Source organism: Odocoileus virginianus, unplaced genomic scaffold (genome assembly GCF_023699985.2).
Source record: "Odocoileus virginianus isolate 20LAN1187 ecotype Illinois unplaced genomic scaffold, Ovbor_1.2 Unplaced_Scaffold_2, whole genome shotgun sequence".
Classification (NCBI taxonomy): domain Eukaryota; kingdom Metazoa; phylum Chordata; class Mammalia; order Artiodactyla; family Cervidae; genus Odocoileus; species Odocoileus virginianus.
The window spans coordinates 714,146-739,459 of NW_027224264.1; the positions used below are offsets into that span (position 1 = coordinate 714,146).

Below are 25,314 nucleotides of genomic sequence, written 5' to 3' on the forward strand. Positions count from 1 at the left end.
CAACAAATCCAGTAGACCTGGGTACAAATGTTCAATAAATCTTGCTGAGTTATAGACTTAATTATCACACATTGATAATGAAACACATCTATTTTGAACCAAATAAAACATGCCATGACATCAATAAGGACCATGGATCAAATCAATGGCAGATATGGGACTTCTCTGGTGGTCTAGTGGCTAAGACTCCACATTGCCAATGCAGGGGGCCCAGGTTTGATCCCTGGGAACTAGATCCCACATGCTGCAACTCAGAGTGTGCATGCTGCAACTAAGACCCGGCACAGCCAAATAAATAAATAAATATTTAAATTAATTTATTTATTTAAATTGGAGGCTAATTACTTTACAATATTGTGGTGGTTTTTGCCATAACATTGACATGAATCAGCCACAGGTGTACATGTGTCCCCCTGTCCTGAAACCCCCTCCCACCTCCCTCCCCATCCCATCCCTCTGGGTTGTCCCAGTGCACTGGCTTTGAGTGCCCTGTTTCATGCATCGAACTTGGACTGGTGATCTATTTCACATATGGTAATATACATGTTTCAATGCTATTCTCTCAAATCATCCCACCCTCGCCTTCTCCCACAGAGTCCAAAAGTCTGTTCTTTACATCTGTGTCTTTTTGCTGTCTTGCATATAGGATCGTCATTACCATCTTTCTAAATTCCATATATATGTGTTAATATACTGTATTGGTGTTTTTCTTTCTGATTTACTTCACTCTGTATAATAGGCTCCAGTTTCATCCACCTCATTAGAACTGACTCAAATGTATTTTTTTTATAGCTGAGTAATATTCCATTGTGTCTATGTACCACAACTTTCTTATCTATTCATCTGCCAATGGACATCTAGACTTTTTCCATGTCCTAGATATTGTAAACAGTGCTGCACTGAACATTGGGATGTACATGTCTCTTTCAATTCTGGTTTCCTCGATGTGTATGCCCAGCAGGGGGATTGCTGGGTCATAGGGCAGTTCTATTTCCAGTTTTTTAAGGATTCTCCACCCTGTTCTCCATAGTGGCTGTACTAGTTTGCATTCCCACCAACAGTGTAAGAGGGTTCCCTTTCCTTCACACCATCTCCAGCATCAAATAACTAAATATTTAAAAAATTAACTGCAAATGAATTTGATCCATGTAGACAGCTACACTGAATAGCTCAGGTTCCCTGCAAAGCCAGTCTACTGTATCAATACAACTTTGGGTTATGATCTTATGATTTCTGCCAACCTTGCTCTAATCTTAGGAGTTCTAAAGAAACAGCAGTGTCTCAAGATTTCACCTTAATTTGCTTCACTCTGGACCACATAAGGGAAGGTAGACAGAACACTGGCTGCAGGGTAACACCAGGGGATCTGGGCTTCAGGCTGACCTGTGACAGATTAGTTGTAGGACTTGTCTTGACTTCCCAACCCACAGCCTAGCCACTACCCCTTCACACTACCCATTGGCTCACAACAGCCAATGAAATGAGAGCCTTTTGAAGAGGCTTCATGGTGGCTCAGCTGGTAAAGAATCTTCCTGCAAGGCAGGAGACCTGAGTTCCATCCCTGGGTTGGGAAGATCCCCTGGAGCAGGGAAAGGCTACCCACTCCAGTACTCTTGCCTGGATAATCCCCTGGACAGAGGAGCCTAGTGGGCTCGCATGGACCTAGTGGGTCCATGGGGTCGCAAAGAGTTATATGACTGAGTGCCTAAAACTGAAGAGGACGAAGTACTATGGTGGTGCTAAGTGGTGTCCTAATTGCTCAGTTGTTGCTCTAGTTCTTTCTGAAAGTGACTTTTCTCAGCCTTAGAACCGTAAACAAAGATTTCCATATGGTTCTGCTTCAACATTTTAGGCTCTTCTAGGTCAGACAGGCATAGAAGCTTTAAGTCCACCAAGCATTTTATAAACCTTGCTGGGGCAGAAGGACTTATGTCAGATTCCAGAGAGAAGGCAGTGGTTGAAAATAATTTTGTTAGCTGAGGGGAAATACGGCACTACTGAACTATCGGTGTTAAAGCCTTCAAGCTTTTACAAGATGGCTAAAGCTTTCATCCAGAGGATCAAATAAATGAAGCCCCAAGCGGTGCAACTGGCTCAGGGAGACCCTGTTCTGGGGGTGGTGCTGGTGCCTCAACATTTCACAGTGACGTCAGACACCAAGGATGGTGTGAGTTATTTTTTCCTTGCTTTATAGAGGTGAGTGTGTGTCTGTGTGTGTGAATGACTGGTTAAGTAGATGGTTCTAGTTCAAGCTGAAATGCGTACCTCATGTTTTATTTTTGTGCTAGACTTCTTGCTCAAAAATGCCTGCAAGTTGAGATTTCAGGGGAATCAGTACATATGGGATAAATGAGGTTGATGGGACACGAGCTGAATATTTTATAGCTCCTGCTTAAAAAATTCTTCAAATATCAAGCAAGTGTATCTGGGACATTTCTTCGACACAATTTGAGGAAGTGCCTCGGTCATCCTAAGGAAACAAACCACCCCACAAGAACTCTATGTGAACAATTAGCCCGAGGAGGAAAGTTCACTTATTGCCTATGGACCAGCAAGAAACTAATCGCAGTTGTTGCGCTCTGGAGGAAAATGAGTCTCTTTCAAGATATGTAAACGATCAAGAGGTTCTGATAAAAAAAGCAAAGTAAGTAGAATACCTCGGCCTGAATACTCAATTAAAGGAGGATATGAGGAATTAAGTCTGACAGTGCTTACTATTCACAAAACTGGGCTAACTCAAGAAGAATGAAAATTTCTGTAGGATAATTATTTGCATGGCGTACCTATTCAAAGACAACATGGAAGGCCCATTTAAAATTCTTCCAACACCCGTATATCTTGACTAATGAAACTAAAGCTAGAAGAGGAGTTCACGAAGTCAGAAGTGGTAGACAGTCATTCGTCAAAGGAAAGGCAGGATGATGAACACTCTGTGAATACAATTTTCAGACCTTTGAAATGAAGTTTAAAGAGGTACTCAAGAGGACCATTTAGTTAGACTCCACCAAAAATACATGATTAGAACATCAACAAACACAAATATGATAGGTGAGTGAAAGAAAGTAATGAAGCAAAGCAGTAGTCTGATGAGACAACTTTTGGACTTGTTTCTTTTCCACGCTCCGACCTACAAGTTTGATAATCTGTGTGCAGAAGAAGGTTACATTGAAAGGGATTGAAAAAATCGGGATTTGTTGTTCAAAGAGGGGCTGCTGACATCTCTGGCCTTGTCTTGATTGAGATTGGGGTTTCCAAGGCCATTTCCGCACCTTGTTTCCTCCAAGTTCAAATACCCAGCCATGTTCAGGAGAGCTGTGAGAGGAGGAAGAATGAGTCTGAGGGTAGAAGCTAGGAGCTCCTGTTGTGAGACTCCCTCTGACTTTCAAATATTTACATAATCTCCCAGTCTTTGGGGTTTTGTTTTTGTCTAATGGTGAGGAGAAAAGCCAAGCTGCACATGTCAGTGGATTACTGTAAAGACCAAATAAAATAACATCAGAACAGAATAGTCTGTGAAATCTTTTTCAAAGGTTACCACAAGTGCTGTTAATACTTCTGTTTTCATTAACCATGAGTCTTCTGGCATCTTGCTTTGGTTTATCTGTTACATGATGACCTCCTTCAGCACGCAGATGTCAGGAACCTTCTGTGTAGTTCTCTCAGTGTCCCCTCCATGCTGGTGGTGACCATCAGTCTGTACAGGGTCCTGGGCTACTTTTCCAGTCAGACTGGTCTATTCTGAAATACATCTTTCACTTTCCCATCACCACATATTTGCCTGCACTAGTCCTGTGCCTGGAAATACCCTTTCCTTCTCCTAGTATCCAGATCCTGTCTGTATGTGTGCTCAGTCCTGCCCGACTGTTTGCGACCCCATGGACTGTAGCCCACCAGGCTGTTCTGTCCATGGGATTTCCCAGGCAAGAATACTGGAGTGGATTGCCATTCCTACTTCAGGGGATCTTCCCAACCCAGGGTTTGGACCTGCATCTCTTTGTATCTCCTGCATTGGCAGGAAGGTTCTTTACCACCTGAGCCACGGGGGAAGCCAGTGGCCTCCCTACTCATCTTTTAAGACACAGTGCCAAGTCTAGCCTCAATAATCACAATACGTAAGACTTGCAAATACCTTGACGGAGATACTTCCTTGTCAATGATGTCAAGTTCATTGGTCTTGTCTGATGGTGGAAATCTGAGCCTCTCAGAAGAGATGTTATTCCATCGATACAAGTGAGTACAAATGAAGATCACAACAGGTATATGCCGTTAGGTTGCAAATCTCAAGTTTGGCCCATAACTAAGAATGTGAAGCTTTTCCACTACACTTAAGAATGCATTTTACATACTGAGATAGGGCCATTTTAACAAATCCATTTCAAGATCACCCCAACCTTTGTAGGAAGAGCTGAGTCATTCATTTCCCACTTATGATGCCTCTTTGTTCTCCACAGCCCTAACCTTCTTTGCCTTGTGTATTGATGTCATTCATTTTTAAATTTACCTAACCTATCAGGAAGACAGGTTAGAATCCATTCCCAGTTTTTCTTTTCCTATGTGTCCTGTCCTTTTTCAGAGTCCTTTTCTTTCTTACAGATCTTCCCCCTTCTGCTCATTTTCCTCTCCCCTTTTCTCCAAATCCCACCCAGCTCTCCGTTCTCTGAGCCACTCCAGGGCTTACGGTTTGCATCACACAACCTAAAGTTGATTACAGTCTCCTTGAGTGTTTCCTCTCTTGTCTCCCCAACCAGACCATATTTCACTCACAGGCAGGGATCAAGCCTTTTTACTCCACTTATAATTTTCAAATTTCCCAATGCAGACCAGATTGTCTGCTGTTGAAAAGCTTAACAAAACAGTGAAGTTCAGTGAACATGGTTCTTTTCCTGATAAGATATACCAGGAGTATGACATGGGTCTGACAGAGTAGCTAAAACCAGTGGAAGTCTTTTAAATAAATAGTATAGTGAGTCACTGACACTAGTGTCTCATTGACACTAGTTAGGTAATGCTAGTAGTAAAGAATGTGCCTGCCAATGCAGGAGACGCAAGAGAGGCCAGCTCAATCCCTGGGTTGGGAATTATTCCCTGGAGTAGGAAATGGCACCCCACTGCCTGGAAAATTCCATGGGCAGAGGAGCCTGGTGGGCTGCAGTCCATGGAGTTGCACAGAGTCAGACATGACTAAGTAACTGAGCACACACACACACAAATGTATTGAAAATATTAAGATGATGGCACCTCTGGACCCCTGCTTGATGGCCAGATTTTTGTTGTAGCAAGAGATGGTTGCCATATTTGATGAAAGCATTTAGCATAGTTCCTGTGTGTTTATAGAATAATAAACGACTAAGGTCTATATTAAAAGAGAACGATTTGAGCAATTAGGAAAAAAGCAAATTCATGACAGTCAGTGAGTCTAATAAAGAAGGTAAAATAAAAGGAAACAGAAGCATTTACAAATACTTCCAGACAACATTTCACAACTGCAAAAGTTCTTTAATTCCACTGTTCAAAATATAGCTAGCATTTCCTAGAACTAAGAAGATATCACATTTGGGCCAATTCAGAAGGCAGTGGTTTTGATAATGTGTTAATTGAATAATTAAAAAAAATTCAAATAAATTATTTGAATAAAGTCATGCTGTTAAAACTAGACCAGATATATTTGGGAAATAAAATAGTGCCCAGTTTTAGTAAACAACAACAACAAAAACAATCTAATAAACAAAAAACAAAAGTGAACAATCCCACCCTCTGACAACATAAAGATCTTGAGGGTGCTAGATGCTGATCTCTGGTTTCTCAAAAATTTAAGCCTAACAGGCTAAAATAAGAAGATTTAGAAGTAGCCCTTATTCAGACCTCTCTCCCCAGAAATGCTGCCAGTTTTCCCACTCTGGGAAAGGTGGGAGGCACTTTTGAGGTCCTAAAGTAGGACTGGGACAGTTGCCTGCCTACAGTTCTGGTTTTACTTTGTTCAAGAGTACACAGAAAAGATTATAGAAACCAAAGCAGGCAGTCTTGGTAGAAGACATTCTGATGGCTCTTTGACTTGGGGCGGGGAGAAGTGGGAGGAGCAGATCTATCAATCCATTACCATGGCTTTAATTCCCTTGGGTTAGAGATGCCTTCCAGAATGAGGAATGATTCCTGCCCACTAAGGGAAATTACTGCTGTGATCAGCTTTCTTTCCTGAGTAAACATTGGTAAAATGGGGCACCCACTCACCTTCCTTTCCCCAAAAACCTATTACACAGTCTAACAAGCCTTTTGAAAAACCAAATGGAATAGCTAGCACATGAAACTGGAAGAAAAATAAGAGCAAATAACACTGGGGCTTTCTGGCTAGGCTTTGATATTTGGGGCTTGAAGATAACCTCACATTTGAGTTATTAAGCCTTTGATTCCTCAGAGGGAAACTTTAAATGGGCCAGGACTCACTCCCAAGGAAACAGTGACTTTCTTTGGTCAACAATAAAGCTGACTCATTACATCAAAGGGTCTTTAATATTGAGGAAGTTCAGTGTCAGCCATTTAGGGAACTCCACCTATGGACACACACTAGATGTGTTGGTGAGCTCTGTAGCTAATGGAAGAGCCTCAAATGCAATCAGTTCAGAAAATAAGGAGTTAATACTGGGCTGGTGCATATTCTGATATGTTGATTCCTGCACCTTAGAGGTTGTTAAATATTTTGAACACTATCTCTATGAGTGAAAGCCTTATTTAAATCAAACAAACACTTTTTAAAATGGAATTATCAGGTATAAATTTAAAAGTTGTTTTCTAAGCCCGACTTCTGACTTAACATTGTTTTAATTTATGAAAGATTTCAAATGGAAGACAACTCAGAAAATTACAAACTGCCATGCACCTACCACCCCAATTTAAGAGGTGTTAATACTTGCTTCCTGTATCTCTTCAAAAAAAGAAAATGTTGTGAAAACAGCCAAAACCCATGTCTTTATCTCTGTTCCCTTTCCCCTTCCCTCCCTGGAGGTGAGTACTAGTCTGCAGTTAGTGTGTATCCCCTTGCATGTTTTTATACATTCTCTACATATGTGTATGTCAAAAAATAATATATGGTGTTGTTTGTTTCTATGCTTCAAAAATTTCTGTAGGAGATGGATGGTGGTGATGGCTGCACAACAATGTGAATCTACTTAATGCCTCAAAATTGTAACTTAAAAATGGTCAAAATGGGAGAATTCCCTGCTGCAGTGGTTAGGACTCCACATTTTTACTCACTGGGCTGGTGTTCAATCCCTTGTTGGAGAACTAAGATCCTAAAAACCACACAGTGCTCCCCCCAAAAAAAACCTAAAATGGTAAATTTTTGTTTTGTATATTTTAACCACAAAAATATGTTAATGATATCACATCATATATATTCTTTTGCAATTTTCTCTTTCATTCATGCCACCTTATGCTTTGTGACTATTAATGCTTTTACACAGGCATCTAGTTAATTCATTTCTACTGTTGTATATATCCCATCATTTGACCAAACCTGATTGATGGATTGTTAGGTTGTTCCCCCTTTTTATACTGTGAAAGTGAAAGTGTTAGTCACTCAGTGGTGTCTGATTCTTGCAACCCCATGGACTGTAGCCCACCAGGCTCCTCTGTCCATGGGATTTCCCAGGCAAGAATACTGGAGTGGGTAGCCATTCCCTTTTCCAGGGGATCTTCCTGACCCAGGGATTGAACCCGTGTCTCCTGCATTGCAGGCAGATTCTTTACTGCTGAGCCACCAGGAGAGGTTGTTACCATTTTTTATACTGTACTGTCAGCCTAGAATGTCTCCTTATGCACATGTGTACTTGTGATTTCCTATACACTTTTCTTCACCAAGCTCCCTTCAGAACCTCTCACTAAATATTTTAAAAACATAGTTGCAAGTCTTCCCTTTAGTTGGACAGTGTATTTTGCAGGCAAAGAGAATGAAAGTAGGACTGTGTATATCCAATCAATGAAGTTTGACAGAAAAGTTGAATACAGCAAAGCAATTTTGAAAACAAAATTTTTACTACTAGTCTTGAAGACAATACAGCTATATTAGTTTAAAAAATATTTCATATCTTCCTTCTCTTCATCATACTTTATTTAGTACTTAATCTGTGCCAGGTACTGGTTTAACCTATATTGTGTCATTTTATCTGCTATAATCCTATAAGGAAGGTAGGAGCACTGTCTCTACTCCAACGGATGAGAAAGCAGTGGCTCAGAGAGGTTAGTGATAAATTTAAGCTCAGTCTTAGCTGCCTGATCCCAAAGTCTCTGGTTTTAACTACTCTAAACACTTCTTAAGTTTTCCAGATTTCACAGGGCCCAAATGGGATACACAAAGAATATGATTTAAGGATCATTGAAAGGCTTGCCCACTTGTCTTAAAAATACCTTTTCTACAGGAAGATTTCTAGAAGTACACAGAATTTAGAGACCTTAAGGGCATATATTGCTAAATCTGACCAAATAAAATTAGAAAACTTCTACAAGACAAGAAATGACAAACTTGGAAAATATTTGCAACACGTGGGAGAGACAAAGGGATGTTTTCCTTAATTTACAAAAGAGAAAGATCAAAAAGCTCAGCAGAAAAACTGGCAGAGGGTATGAAAGTGAGTTTGCTGAAAAAGAAACACAAATGGCCACAACAGATATGAAATGACATTCAGCCTCATTTATAATTAAAGAAATTAAAATTTAAGCTACAAGCTACCATTTTCTACCAATCAGATGGGCATATATTAAAAGGTTTAATAATACTTAGTGTGGCTGAGGGTATGGCAAAATGGGCATCTTTGCACACTACTGGTGTTCAATCTTTTGAGAGGGCAGTTTGATAATACTGTTGAAAATTAATCTGGTGTGGATACTCACAAAAGTGCCCCAAAACACATGAATGAGGTTGTTCAGTGCAGTGCTATAGTGATAAAGGATTTAAAAAAACAACATGTTCATCAAGAAACAAATTATTTAATAAATGGTATGTCCATATATTATAATATAATATGCAATATCTCTTAAAAACAGAGGTAGATGTATATGCTTCAAAAATGCTTCAAAGAGCTTAAAAATATAATCAAACAAAAGAAGCAGGGTGAAAATTAATGCATATATGATTCCTTTTATGTGAGGGAAAAATACATATGAAGATCTCAAAGGAATCTCAAGAAACTATGAATACTTTAAAGAGAGGGACTGGGGTGTGTATGTTTGTGGTGAAGAAGCCTAGAATTTGCTGAACTTTTCTATAGAGTTCAGACTTTCTAAACCACAGACATATATTACTTTTATATTTTTATGTTTCAATATCAATGTGGCTTATCTAGATGGTGAGATTATAGGCTGTTTTAATTTGTATTCTTTCTATTTCTCTTTCTTAAAAAATAATAAATATAATAATTTTTTTTTTACTATGGGCCTGCTAGGATGGCCTTCAAAGTCTTCCACTGAGCCTTTTTCCTTGACTCATAGTATAGCCTCTCTGGTTAAGAGCAACCCAGTGACAACCATCAGTACTACGAGACGCTTTCTGGAGAGCTGTCACTTATGGAAGCGAAGAGACCTGAATCCTCAGAGACTAGTCATAGGACAGGACAGTGTGTGTGTGTTTTAAAATAATATGTTTTGTCTTTTGTTGAATTACAAAATAATAAATTCTCAGAAAGTTCAAGAGAACAAAAATCAAATCACTCAAAATTCCTTATGCAACAATTCTCATTGCTAACATTTAGATTAACTTCCTTTCAATCTTTTTTCTCTGTATGTATAAACCAAACCTGTACCCTTATACATGCAGCAGTACACAGTACATAGTTTTGTAGCCTGATCTCTCCACTGGGTATTATTTTGTGAGTATTTTCCTTATACCTGAAGGTTTGGGGGCTGTGGGAATGCCCTGTCCTGGCACTGACAATAAGAGAAGTGCATTTTTGGTAGGAATATTGAAAATAATAATAAATTGATGACTAACAGACCTGTGTTTACTATCACCATTCACTGGAAATTGTAAACAATGTCAGAATAACATATTCTTCCCACGGAGTCATCTGCCTTCAACATACACCACTGTATGCCTAACCCTGCTCTGACTAAGGGTGAGAGAGGGGAAAGCCTGAATTTCTATCTTGGGAGGGGGCTCAGAGTTAGCTAAGGGAGTCCCCAAAAGAGGAAAGTTAGAGGAGACATTTTAAACAGCCCTCCTTCACAAGTTTCCTGCTTAGATTCAGTTCGCTTGAGAAACTGCTTGACTTAAAAAAAAACACAAAACTTAGCAGTTGTCTTTCTTATGTGCGTATACCGGAAGTCATTAGTACCTCCAAAATGCTGGTTGAAATGCCCTCTGTGGTGCCATCTGTAATTTTTGGTCTGAAGTGGCCAAAATGCAATTAATTGATCAATTATAAAATAAAAGTGGGTTTCCTGGCTCCATTTCCAGCTGTGTTTTAGCCTCTGATGATGTTAAAATAATGGATTTCCAAAGATATCTGGGCTTTTGCATGTTGTCTGAGTTTTACACTCTACACCTGCTAATTCATCTAGTATGACTGGAGGATCAATGAAGCTAATGACATCTTCTGATGACTCCTCTGTTGTGGAGTGAATATTCTCGGTTCCCTGGGAAGTCAATGCATGGTAGATTTCAGGTCCCTTCAAGAATCAGCAAAGCATGCTAGACTCACCAGGAAATGACTTCCTCATTTCTTTGATTTTATAGTCAGCACCATGCATTTGGTAAACTTGAAATTACTGGGCTATCTTGTATTGTTGGTGGAGCAATATGGGGCCATGATCAAAGCTTTAGCTCTAATATAGTTTCATGTTTTAGAACCTTAAAAACAAACATTTTGCATTGAAAGAAATTTCCTAATTAACTTCTGAAGAATTTGTACATTTAAACATCTTACCCTGCTGGAGAAGACTGATAAAGCAAACGTACTACCTTCTGTTGAAGAGAAACTGTATTTAGAAGGAACTTGCTATTCTCATAAAACTTTTAATAGGAAGAAGTGAATCAAATTCCTTAATTACCATTTTACGGTTGGTAAAAGGGCAAATTACATGCCATCCATTTCTAAACTTCTAAATGTCTCTGGTGCTTTTAATTAAAGCTGCCATCTAGAAACTACTAAAGCAATTTTATGCAATTAGTTATTTATAGGTTACCATAATACACCACTCAAAATATGATTTAACTGATTTGCAGTCTGTTTGTGTGTGATCTCTGTCATTTTTGTTTGATGGGGGGGGGTCTTTATATCAGCTAAGGTGATCCTTAAGTGGACAGATAAGAAAGATGTAACACTGAGGAGCTGTGATAAGGAAAGTTTGGGGGGCTAGTGATCTCAAGTAAAAAGAGGAAGAATCATAATTCCATAGTCTGTCTTGCTATGTAGGGGTAGAAGCGTCACTGGAGACAATACCGCAGAGAAGTATATCACCGTTATCCTCCCATCTCTCTCCGCTTTGCTGATGTTCTGCTAGATACCTAGCACTGCCCTTCCTCGTGCCACCTGGAGTGGCTGCCACCTCGGCTGGTCCCCCTCTGGTGATCTCATCTATCCCAACCCACCCATCCTGCGCTCCATGTCCTCAATGCCCCCATAACATGTCTTAATGAGGGATTAATCTGTTGCTCTTCTAGGCAGTACCTGCACTCAACACTGACGTTCACCTCTGAAGAAAACCACTATGGAATGAATTTAATGGTGAAAGGGTAGGCTGCTAAAGGGCATAATTTTGGTTACATGGGTCTTGGTGGGGGGTTCCTCAAACTATAACATGTAGAAAGAACCAGCAATAGAAGTACTGCATCACAAGGTTGGGAGGGATCAGCCAGTCATATCCCCGAATCCCACTCCACCTTGAATCCTGCTTTTGTTATGGCACCTTTCTACCCTAGAAATGATCAAGTCTCAGACTGAATTACAAGGATAAACTGGAACTTGCCTCCTTTCGAAGTAACTTATTCCATATTTGGGTCATTATTATAAGCAGCCTTATTATTAGCAACAAAACAGCAAGCCTGATCAGAATGGCAGGTAATATTTAACATGTACACACTACATGCTGGGCACTATGCTTTACAACACACTTCACTCAATGCAGGAGACCCCGGTTCGATTCCTGGGTCGGGAAGATCCCCTGGAGAAGGGATAGGCTACCCACTCCAGCATTCTTGGGCTTCTCTGGAGGCTCAGATGGTAAAGAATCTGCCTGCAATGCGGGAGACCTGGGTTCAGTCCCTGGATTGGGAAGATCCCCTGGAGAAGGGAAAGGCTACCCACTCCAGTATTCTGGCCTGGAGGATTCCATGGACTGTATAGTTCATGGGGTCGAAAAGAGCCAGACATGACTGAGCGGCTTTCACTTTCTTTCACATGCATTGCTGAACACTCCCATGTCGGCATGATTACTCATATTCTAACTTCATAGATGAGGAAGTTGAAGCTCAGGGAAGTCTGGGGAGACTTCCTGAAGTCTGGGTCTTCCTTCCCAAGACCACACATTTAATGAGTGGTGGATCTGGGATCTGTGTATAGTGATTTGACTCCAGAACCTGGGAACTTATCTCTCATGATATTTGTCCTCTAAAGTATTATCTGTTTGCTAGAATGTTATACATGAAAATGAAAATAAATGCAGAAGAAAAGTCATTTAGTAATGTGCTTGTAGCTTTATAAAACTTGAATGAACTTAATACAAGTTCCATGTATTAATCATGGATGTGACCTGGACCAATTAGCCAAGGCTAGATAAAAGTACATTCCTTTTGTCTGACTTCTCTACCAACAGGTTATGATTTTAGGATTGTGATAGAAAAGGCAGAGAGGTTCTCAAGTTCCAGCTGCTGATGTGATATAAGCTCTAAATCTTTTGACCATTCATAAGCAGATGCATCAGACCCACTGTGCAAATAATCCTGGGACTTCCCTGGTGATGCAGTGGTTAAAACTCTGTGCTCCCAGTGCAGGGCCCTGGGTTTGATCTCTGGTCAGGGAACTAGATCCCACATGCCACAGTGAAGACCTGGCATGCCACAGCGAAGACCCATCAGAGCCAAAATATAAATAAACATTCATAAAAGGTAAACTCTCATTCTGGTTGCATCATAGGTACTAAGTCATCAGGCGTAGCTACCCTAAACTGAGGGAACAACAACACAGTTTAGGAAAGAAACATCCAGGAGTGGAAACAACACAGGATCACTGAGCAATAAAGAACAAATACTTTACCTGAATTTTAAGGCTTTGTCAAGTGTTTTTTTTTTTTTTTTCAAGATGCCTCTGATTCTAGGACAAGGATGTGGGAGGAAAGTTCTCAAAGGAAATGCCTTGAAGCTGAGGCAGGAATTTGGTCATGTGTGGTAGAAAGCTGAATTTACTAGGTAGTGTTCCCAAACCATTCCTACATACCTCCAGGTCTGATTGTACTTTGTCATTTTTAGCAGAATAGACCCACTTCTCTACAACACTGAGGCTATCAGAAGAGTACTGGTCAATTTTCTAGCCCTTCCGTCTACAAACTTCCGCATCTCTACACCGACAAACTATCTTAGGGAGGTCTCTTCAATCTCCCCTCCGATTCCAGGCTTACTCCAGTTTCCTCCCAATCTGGTTTCATCATTTATTCTCTGTCTCCTGTATTTTACCATTGACCTGTAATCATTGCATGTCTCTCATAGAAAAAGCTTCTTCTGAGTGCCTTGTCCTCTCACTAGTTATCCCTCTATCTTTTGCACCCAAGCCTCTCTTCAAATGAGTGATCTTCATGAGTCATATTTACTTCCTCACCTCTCACTGGCTCATCAAATGCCTGAAATCTGGCTTCCACCTCTACCACCATTCAAATCACCAGTGAGCTCCTCACTGCCTAATCCAATGGCTACAAATGTCTGACACCCGATATTGTTTTTCACCCCTTTTTGAAACAAACTATTTCCTTGGCTTCCAGGATACCAAGCTCTCTCTGTTCACTTCCTCTTCTTTTGAAGATTTCTTCTCTATTTCATGAGATCCTCTTCCATTGCCTACTGTATACATATTGGTATTCCCAATGATTTTTTTTTACCCCAGCTTTGCTCTAGCACATCTACCCTGTCACCAAAATAATCTGTCCAAAATGCATCCATCAAGAAAAATGGTACTGATGAACCTATTTGCAGGGCAGGAATAGAGACAGATGTAGAGAATGGACTTGTGGACACAGTGGGGGAAGGAGAGGGGGGACGAATTGAGAGAGTAGCATTGACATATATACATTACCATGTGTAAAATACATAGCTAGCAGGAAGCTGCTGTGTAACACAGGGAGCTCAGCTCAGTGCTCTGTGATGACCTAGAAGGGTGGGATGGAGGGGGAAGTGGGGGGTGGGAGTTCAAGAGGGAGGGCACATATGTGTACTTATGGCTGATTCACGTTGATGTATGGCAGAAGCCAACACAACATTGTAAAGCAATTATCCTCCAATTAAAAATTAAAAAAAGTAAACAAATGCATCCATCAGGTGATCAAGTCATTTCCCTGCTTCAAACCTTTTGCCTACAGGACAAAATGCAAACTTCTTTTTCTTGCCTTGCTCCTATCACCCTCAAATATGTTTACTTTAACAATTCTGAATTATTTATAGTTGCCCAAATATACCATTCATTTTACTCATGCTGCAGCTTGCCTGTAATTTTGATGAGGGTTGGCCTTAGTGTCAACACAAACAATTATGTCACCATAATGGATCATGTACTAAAGGAATTTAGGAAAAGTCTTACTGCACCCCATTGCATAGTAGAACCAAAAGAACATTTTCACATGTGTTTGGGCACTATACTCTCCCCTCATAGATACCAGTTGTATCAGCAAGATACTAGTGACATCACTGATGAGAGTTTTACCATCTTTCCACTAACCCCCAAATTAGCCCTTCAAAACAGCATGCAAATAACAGGGGGCATCAGTAGAACTTTAGGATGCACCTTGGATAGATCTGGGTAGGGACACAGATTATTTTTGCCTAGACTTTATCATACCCAGCTTTCTTAATTGCCAATAAAGTTAAAGAACTCCTGTATGATTAGTGTCATGAATAACCTAAGAACACTTTCTGAAGCTATCAAGATTTAAGGGTCATTTCCCTTCTTGGGAATAGCTCCAGGGCTGTTTGCACGTGTGCAGATAATGCCTAATCCTTGTCGAGTTCTGAGGTCAATACGCTTAAGGATGCACATGAAAATAGAGATATACTCCTTGGTGAGGTCCAAGAAAACCATATTAAGTCACTGATTAATTTCATCCTGTCCAGTCACTCCTTCACCCTCTGTCTCCACTTTTAAAAAAATAAATGTATTCAGCTTGTCACAAATTTTATTTTATATCTCCACATAGTACCATTTCACATTTTGTTTAAGTACTTGGTCATCTATTACATGACTCATTAGTTTGAGTTCTCTGTAGAATTAAAGAAAGTTGCAGTAAAAATAATAAATGGAACCTAAGTTTCAACTACATCATCCATGCATGTTTTAAAAGCATCTTTCAAAGTCAATTCAAACTCATATACAATGCCAGGGATTAGCACACCATCAACCTCTTTGCTAAACTTTTTTCCTTGCCCCATTACATTGAAGTATTGATGAGTAAAATGGCAAGTGTTTCTCTTTATTGGGATTCAAATCAAAGTGCGGAAAACTGGATTAGATAAAGACTTCTTCCTAGGAGAAGTACCCAGGGGCTATCTTACATAAAACTCCATCTATTAAGAAAAAGTTGGTGAAGTTTCGAATTGCAGAATCTTCCAAAGAGATGTGACAAAGTTTCTTGGAGATTTATTTGAACAATTCTAATGACAGATGATGCAAATGCTAGAGTGCACTATGGGTATACTACTGGGTCAGTAAAATCTGAGAAATAGTTTTAATAGGAAAATGAAAGTAGACTAAAAGTCATTAATCTCCCAAATAAAAATATTTTGTTTTCATTGAATATATGTCATTACATTGAAAAGCATTTCCCACTATTTCCTATCCTCCCAGAGAAACCAACCTCCCAGAGAGATCACAGATTTTAGCAGTGTGGTATAGTGGAGGCATCAGCTCCCCCACCTCACCATCCCATCCCTGCACCTCATGGGTTTTGAAGTCAGGCAGACCTGGTTTGAATTCCAGTGTTATCTGTAAACCGTCTGACCTTAGGTAAATTCCCAAAGACTTGGACACAACTGAAGCAACTTAACACACACAAATTTCTGAAGTTGTCTGCACCTCTATCCTATCATCTATACAATGGAAATAATACTATTCACCGTGTGAATTGTGAACATTCGAGATACCATGCGTAAAATATCTAACACAGTGTACAGCACATAGCAGACACTCAGTAAGTTGTAGTTATGGTTATTTTAATACATTAGAGCTGGGAAGGAGAGCATCCTAAGCCCTTCAGTTTACACAACTGAACAATCTCAGGACTCAGTGTGTATATGCCTAGCCCAGTGTAACAAAACTAGTCAGTGGCATCATTAAGTCAATTTCAGGGTTCAGGGAGGTACAGTGACTCACACTGTCACTGTTACGCAAGGTCATTCCAAGAATAATGACATGGAGGGGACATGAAAACCTAGGCTTCCTAGCCCTGTGTTCATCGCAGTTTGCTTCCATTTCTCAAAACAACAACAACAAAAAGCCCCCCCAACTCTAAAAAAAACACCAAAACACAAAAACCGAAAAGCATGGCTTCTGACCTTTCACCTTTTGCTGACTGGTTTTAACCCCATTGGATGATCTATTTCAATGTCAGGACAAATGATCTCAAAAGAAAATTTTATTTCATCCTATATTTAGAATAGATTCAGCAAATAAATTAGCTGTCTTGCAGATTAACATGTATTTGACTTACCTTGCATAATTAAGGACATGTTGGAGAGCCTGCCTGTAATTGCAATATGTTGCTTGTTAAAGTCTTAGAGGGAGCTCTTTTTCCTAACCTAGAAATGGTACTCCCTAGATGTACATTTCCATTTTCTACTGATCTACAGCTTTTCTTTATTAGCTTCTAGGAGGAGAGAAAAATCAAACCTCTCCTTAAAGAAATCCATTAAACATTTGCTGTCTTCTAAGGGGGTTAGGACGAAGGAGCTGATGTGCATGGTAGCTGTAAAGCCAAAAAACAAACAAATTGGGCTTTTTTTTGAGAGAGAAAGAACCTGCAGGAGAACCTCAAAGACATAATTAGCAATTAGCAATACTCTCCTCTCATTTGCACATGGTGCCCTAATGACTTTCTTGCATGATTTTTCCTTCTATGGAAGTCTATGAAATTGCCCTGCAGCATTCCATATAATGAGACTCTCATTTTTGACTCACTGCCAAGGGTAAGTGCTGTCTAGATTCAGCGTGGAGATAGGTGCCCTAACTAGGCAGTGAAGTGTTCTGACCAGCATTTTCAGAGCAACTGACGCCTGGACATAGGTTTTGCCATCAAAGTGATTTTGAAGATCACTAACAGGGACCTCAACCACTGTGAACATGATGGAAGAAGATGTGATGGACACTTAGTGTGAGCCACTTGTACCCCTCCTTTAAATATCCTCCTTCACTCACTGGGTTAGAGCAGATGTTGCCAACAGCAGCTTCAGTACATTATGTGAAAGCTGTGTCGGATGGATTAGACATTCAGCTGTCTGAAACCTGGGCCAGCTGTTCTTAGGGCCCCTTACTGCTTTGGGATGAATAAAGTGTACCAGATTATTGTAAAGGCCACGCTTGGATAGAAGGTTGAGTAAATCAAGCCAAAGGAAAATGTGCTACTAGTTATGACCAGAAGAAAAACTTAAATATTAACTTTAATAGACACATAAATTTTGGCACTCTCATTACTGATGCTTCCAGAGTTCACGTAAATCCTGCTCATCAGGACTCTCTTATTGCTGCTTTTCGAGCAAAAAGGAAAAAAAAAAAGCTGCAGGAACCAATTATTTGCTTTATTTGGAAAAGCCGATATTCATTCTCTATGTGGCAGGTTGAATGTGGTAGGTGAGATGAGTGGTTTTCATACTAGCAGCAACTCAGGAGGATGTCAATTTCAGGCACAATACAAGCTTGATTCCTCCCTATTTCTTATGCAGAAATCCTTAAAATACCTGCAAGAGTTTTAAACCTGTGTATAAGGTGGGACTCCAACCTGATGTCTTTCCTTGAAAGATGAGCTAATTTTAGTCCCACCTGAGTTAAACATTCACTCATCAAACGTTTATTGCAGACCTACTATATGTAAAAAACAAGCCCAGGCACAAGAGAAAAGAAACATTCCCAAACACTTTACCATGATACTTATGGGTGGGGGTGCTTATGTTTCCTTAGGGAGGAAACATCATTTCTTTTCAGTGCTACTGAAATTCCTTTTAGGAATACTTGGGTATGGATAAGAGTTACCTAATTCATCAATCACACAAGAAAACTGTGTAGTAGATTTCACACTGTGCAAGATTTTGCTGGGGAGGTGGGGAAGAGTCAAAAGAAATATAGTTTCTGACCTCAAGCCTCCCATTCATGAAAGAATTGGAAAGCAAAAGAAGGCAAAATATAACCAGGTGCTAATTGGGTAGTGTAGACACTGTTAAGTTGGGATGTTCTGAGAGAATATCATTGAAACAAGTATACTATGAAGGGTGAAACAGATCACCAGCCCAGGTTGGATGCATGAGACAAGTGCTCAGGGCTGGTGCACTGGGAAGACCCAGAGGGATGGGATGGGGAGGGAGGTGGGACGGGGGATCGGGATGGGGAACACATGTAAATCCATGGCTGATTCATGCCAATGTATGGCAAAAACCACTACAATATTGTAAAGTAATTAGCCTCCAACTAATAAAAATAAATGAAAAAAAAAAGAAATTCAGATTTAATGGGTTGGGTTAGCCAGAGGGGCTTTAAGAAAGACACAGGCCTTGAAGAAAGGGAAGCCTTTAAAGTCTGATTGTAGTTGAAATTTAATCCCCATATGGCAAATGTCAAATAGCTAAAGAGTAACCTCTTAATATTTGAAACAGTAACTGACCATCTAATGAATTAAACACATTGACCTCACTATATTTTTTGGCATGGAAAGGTGTTCATAATACATTAAGTATGAAAAGCAGATTACAGAACAGCATTCTATGATTCTATTATTAGAGAATAAAATATATGATATGCACAGAAAAAAAGTCTAGAAGGATAAACATTAAAATGTTGACAGTGGTTTTGTAGATGTGGTAGGATTATGGGTGACCTTAGTTAAAAACACTTTTTTGTGTTCTCTATTTTCTGATTTTTCTGCAACAATTTTATATTATTTGTGTAATAGTTAAAAAAAACCCACGTTGGGTTCTTAAAACTCACTACAATGAATACTTCATAAAAGTATCTTGGAGAAGGAAGAGAGGATGATTAAATAATTAAGGAGATAGGGTGGATTATATATGGTGACAGAGTTAAAGCTGACTATCCTCAGCTTAGTGGCATAAGATGGGAATATGATCCAAGTCTATAAAATCATGAAGCTGACTAGGAGAATATAGATTTATTTAAAAATCTCAGGCAACAAAATTGAGGGTTGGCCCTTGAATATCGGGAAGTTAAATTTAGGACAAATAAAAGTAAGTCTGAGCTCTTACAGAAGGCAAAAGAAAAAAAAAAGAATTTGTAATACTAGGATACTAGGGGTGGGGCTTCCCAGGTGATGCTAGTGGTAAAGAATCTGCCTACTAATGCAGGAGACATAAGAGATGTGGGTTCGATCCCTGCATTGGGAAGATCCCCTGGAGGAGGGCGTGGCAACCCACTCCAGTATTCTTGCCTGGAGAACCCCATGGACAGAGGGGCCTGGCAGGCTACCAGTCCATAGGTTGCAAAGAGTTGGACACGACTGAAGCAACTTAGCATGTACACATGCATACTACGGGTGATATAAATTTAAAATGTAAGTATATAGCTTCAAGGATGATTTCCCCAGTGGCTCAGGTGGTAAAGAATCTGCCTGCAATGGCGGAGACCTGGGTTCAGCTTCTGGGTTGAGAAGATCCCCTGGGGAAGGGAATGGCAACCCACTCCAGTGTTCTTGCCTGGAGAATTCCATGAACAGAGGAATTAAGACACGACTGAGTGACTAACCCTTTCACTTTCGCTTCAAGAATGATTTAGATAAATTAATGGAAGAAAGGTTCATTAAAGGTTGGTGATTGTTAAGCAAAAGGCAGGAATGTCTCAAGTCTATGAGATACTCAATATATTTGAAAGTGGCAGAAGGTGGCACAGACTTCACCCCTAACCAGTACAGGTCACAGTGCTAAAGCCATCCTCCTGGAGGCCCTTTGCTGGGCCAGGAGTTAACCCTTTAGTTGTTGGACTGTGGGGAGATTCCAAGAAAGAGATCATGGGCTGGGGTGTCTAGGAGGCAGAGGGTTCTGGGCAATAATTATTTATCAACCAGAAAAGAGGCATTGCAATATGTTCCTAATAGTTGTGGCTATCCCAGTGCATATTGGCTAAAAATTAGTCCTGGGTGTGCCTATCTTCCCATATAGACTTCAGAGATGACATCTGTCAGAGGTACACTATATTGGGATGGATAGATCACACTGGGACAACAGTCTTAGGGATCTGTGAAGTCAAATGAAACCTTTAGATGACCAAGGAATTTTTCTTACCTCGAGGGCTATTCAGTGAAGCTTCTGAGGCTCTTCCACCGTCTCCACAGTGGCTCTGGTCAAAGGGCAGGCACTGATCACCAGTCCCTGCCACCACTTCAAAATTCTTGGACAAATCTTTTGTTTCCACAAGAGATTTCAGCTTGTAGACTTTTCGGGTATTGGTGTCTGATAGATAAAGTGATTCAGACATTGGGTCCATAGCCAGATAGTATTTGTGAGCAGGGCTTGTGCTAAGAGAAGAGAAAAAGAAAGTTATTCAAAGTAACTTTTCAGCCTACACTCACTGGGTTCTGCCTTTTGTCACAAGTGAAAAATTCTCTTCAGAGGTGAAAGTATTAATGTATCTTCCTTCTTATGTACTGAGGAGATGGACACCTCTTTGTTTTTCTAGTAATGGGTCTGGGATTAAAAAAAATTCAATGTGTACTGCTAACCTGTAATGATCTTGATATCCCAGTACCATCCGTTTGAGGGTAGAGAAAGACACAGAGGAGAGAAAATCCCAGGAGACCCATTTTCTCATACATACCTTTTCTACTCCCCCACCCAGTTCTCCAATTACCTACTAGATTACTGCCTGGATATCTCAGTCACCCCAAACAGAAACTCCTCAGACAGTCACCTCAAAATCCAAAACAGAAGTTAGTTATTCTCTTCCTGAATTCCCCATCCTTCACAAACCTACTTCTTGTCTTCTGGGCTTCCTACCTCACTTGGGGTCACTACTGTCCTCCTGGGGTCCTGTTGGAAATTGAAAGGCATCCATAAAATGTGACGAGTGTCGCTTAGGTAGGGCTGTGTTGCAGATATATTCTGCCAAACTTCTCCCTTCCAAGCTTCCTTGTTTTTTTACTTTTTTTGTTTGTTTTTTAGCTGACTACCATATTTCTCGAATCCACATTTTCTTCTTTCAGGACATAATACAAGTGATTACATTTGACCTTTCTTTTGGTTGTAATCACAATCACCCATACCTCCTAAAGGTGACAAGTTACCTTGACTGGATTTTGGTATTCCTGAAATTCTTCAATTATATATTTACATGGGATCTTGCATTATTTTTATCTGCATATGTGGCTGAGCTCATTCACTAGTTTTGATCCTCCTAATTTCATTTTTCCCATCGCTGCAGGAGTTTTGGTTTGGGGGACATTTTGCTTGAACTTAAGGGTCACGTACTGCTGACATCATCTAAGCTCCAAACCTTGAGGTCTAACCCTTACTCTCCCCCTTTCTCTCCACATGTAATTGTGCCTGCAAACAAACTTTCAGAACGTTTCTTCTATCCTTCCTGCCATCACATTAGTTTTAACCTTCATCATCTCTGGCCTGCAATATTTTCCATAGCCCTGCCCATAGGAGATGTTTTTGAAATCTTAAAACCATTTTTCCCCATCTTGCCTCCAGAGTTAATCTGATCATTTGCTTCCCATCTTTAAAAACTCTACAGACTTTTAAATATTCCTTGGTATGGGGCACATTCCTTTCTTTACTAAGTAATTAATTCCTGTATGCCCTTTAATGTTTTATACAGGCATTATCTTCTGAAGAAAGCTTTCCCTAAATCTCTAGGCTCAGTTATTTGCCTATACTTACCTCTATTCTGGGTGATCACATGTCATATTAACTTTAAAAAAAATGTATTTGTATCCCCTAATAAACCATGAGAGGTTGGACAAGAGCTACCCTGTCTTATCTCTAGTGTGCTCAATGCACAGCACTCCGCCTCACACCCGGTAGCCTAAACCGGAAACCGGAAGCCATTCTTTACTACTCCTTCTTTCCACCATTCCCCATATCCAGTAAAACAACATTAAAAAAAAATTCTACCTCCTAAACTCTTCTCCAATCTGCCCACTTGTCTTTATCTCCACTGTCCGCAGTCCAAGGTTCTGCCATCTCTCACCTGCATTCCTTCCTTGGTACTATTTCTATGTTTGTATTTGCTCATGGAGTCATTAAAACGTATTTACTAAGTGCAAACAATGTGCCAAGGAACTGTGCTATGGTTGGGAGACCAACCTGTGTGCACAGCAAAGCCCTTTTCTTCATGAAACTTACAGTCTAGTGGGGGAGTCAGATCAGTAAATAGGCTATGACTTGTAAATAGGAGTGTTACAACAGAAGTAGAAAGGAGATAAATGAGTAGATAGGAGGAACATGTGACCTAGCAGCACCGATCACATTGTATTAGCATTATTTTTTTAAATTATTAACTGAAATTCATATTTTATTCAGATTTCCTTAGTTTTTATTTGATATCCTTTTTCCGTTTCAGGATTCCATCTAGGATACCAAATTATATTTAGCCTTCCAGTATCCTTAGGCTCCGAAGGGCTGTGACAGTTTCTCAGAGTTTGCTGGTTTTTGATGACCTTAACAGTTTTAAGGACAAGTTTAAGGTCAGGTATTTTGTAGGATGTTCCTACTGGAAGACCACGGGGTAAAGTGCCATTCTCACCAAATCAAATCAAGGGTACATAATATCAACATGGCTTATCACTGTTGATGTTGACTTTAATTACCTGACTGAGGTAGTGTTTGTCAGCTTTGTCCTCTGTAAGTTAACTCTGTCTTATTTTCCACACTGTATTCTTTGGAGGGAAGTTACTCCGCCAAGACAACACTTAAAGAGTAGGGAGATAAACTACACCTCCTTGAGGGTTGAGTATCTATATAAATTATTTGGAGTTCTGCGTGACAACTTTATGTTTTCTTCTCCATTTTTTTCATATCAGTATGGACTCATGGGTATTTGCTTTATATTTTGCATTAAATCCAATACTACTTTATTTTTTGCTGAATACTACTTTATTTTTATTTGCTCAAATTGTTGCAGCTTTAGCCACTGGACGCTCTTTGTGTTGGCTTGTGTGCCCCTCATCAACCCCCATCAATGTGGGTGTGCTTTGTTTGTTTTTTGAGCATGTCCTTACTTTCTGGAACTACAAGATGCTCCAGGCTCATCTTGTATGATACCTGCCCTGGCACTAGAATGAATCATTTCTTCAAGTATCCCTAGTCCTTTTATTGAAAAATGGTATTAGAAACTGAGATCTGAATACTGGGTGTAAGCACTATTTTTTTCCATCCACATCTCTCTCTCTCCAACTACGCTGCAAACTCTTTGCAGGCAGGAACCTTACCTTTCTACCTCAGTGCCAACAGAGGGTCTGACAGGGCTGATGTTCAGTAAGTGCTGAACCAAACTGTAGGACAACATGAATCTAACTAAGACATAGAAGAGTTCAGGCCTTGGCTACTTAGCCAAGGCAAATGGAGGAGAGAGGGTCATTAGACTAATTAAGATGCTCTTAAAGACTGGCATGTTCCTGATTGTATTTGTAATTGCCATTTGCCCTCTAAGCATATTTATGTTAATGATAGTAAGGCTGGCAAATACTGACTTGAGATCCAGTTTATAGTTTTAATTGGAAAAAAATCAAATCCAATTGGAAAACTTGATTTTTTTCTACTTACCTTCATCAAATAAGAGAATCCGGTAGATTCCAGGGACATCTTCAACCCTGGAATTACCATGCCAGCTGCTGTAAATAAACTGTGAAGGGCCCGACAGATTCCAGTATTGCTTTGGCAGTCATATGAGACAAAGCATCTCTGTAGCAAAGACTGCTTAAATACGGGTTTGAGTAAAAGTTTTCACATATTTAGTTGTACTTTTTGCCTTCAGAATAAAATTTTTCCAGTGCCCTTAGATCTTTCTAGAATAAAGAAGGGGTCACACCCCCTCCCCAAAACAACCTTCAATACTTTGGTAGTCAGCTTGTGGAAGTTTCAACTGAACCAGATTAATCATGTTTTGTTTAGGAAAAGTCCATAGGCTATTTTTCCAAGAGAAATGTTATTCGCACAAAAACACTTTGGAATGCATTACATTCATTTATTATTGAATATCCTCAAAGTGCCTGTGAGGGAACTTGGAATTATCATTCTTCTCAAATCTCAACTGAGGAAACCCAAGCACATAGAAAGCTCACCCAGGGTCACTAACAAGTCTGTGCTTGGACCAATATTAGATTAGATTGTATGTGACTGAGTGTGCAAAATAAATACCTTCAGAATACTCTCGTTCTGAAAGTGACAAAAAAAATTCAGTGTTACAGTCTTCTTCTAGCTATGTTGCTTTGCAAGGCTGTTCTCAAACTCTGTGCACTGGCCTTTAGAAAATGGAATAGCCCAACACACCAAATTCAAATCTGATTGCTATTTTCTTGACAGCCAACAGTCAGGAAGGTCTCCTATATTGAGATGTAATTTCTTGCCATTTCATGCCATTTCCCAAGTGCACTTCAGCTCTTTTGAGATTGGTTTCTTTCTACTTTGTGAAAACATGCCAAACCTGAGAAAGAAAAACCACTGGAATACATTCCAATTTGTTCTAATCCCTTGTGTCTAAACACATATTGCGACTTGAGATATGTGAAGATTTCTCTTATAACTTCAGTGTTAGATTTATTGTCATCTTCTGGTTAGTTTTCCATGCAAGCAGTGTGCCTGCATGGAGACTTAGCAAAGATCACTCAGCAAATATCACTTCATTCATGCCAGTTAAAACCACATAGATTGTTAAATGGGCAATTAATGCTCATAATTAGTACTGTGCAACA

General features: G+C 39.9%; 1 protein-coding gene across 2 annotated transcripts in view; it reads right to left on the minus strand.

Moving 5' to 3' along the window:
- The window catches only part of TENM1 (teneurin transmembrane protein 1), an 862,693-nt gene that overhangs the window by 85,005 nt on the left and 752,374 nt on the right, over positions 1-25,314 (minus strand). For both annotated transcript variants that reach the window (XM_070462280.1, XM_070462279.1), the window contains one exon: positions 20,684-20,916. In XM_070462280.1, coding sequence (XP_070318381.1) covers positions 20,684-20,916 — 233 coding nt within the window. The remainder of the gene's footprint in view (positions 1-20,683; positions 20,917-25,314) is intronic.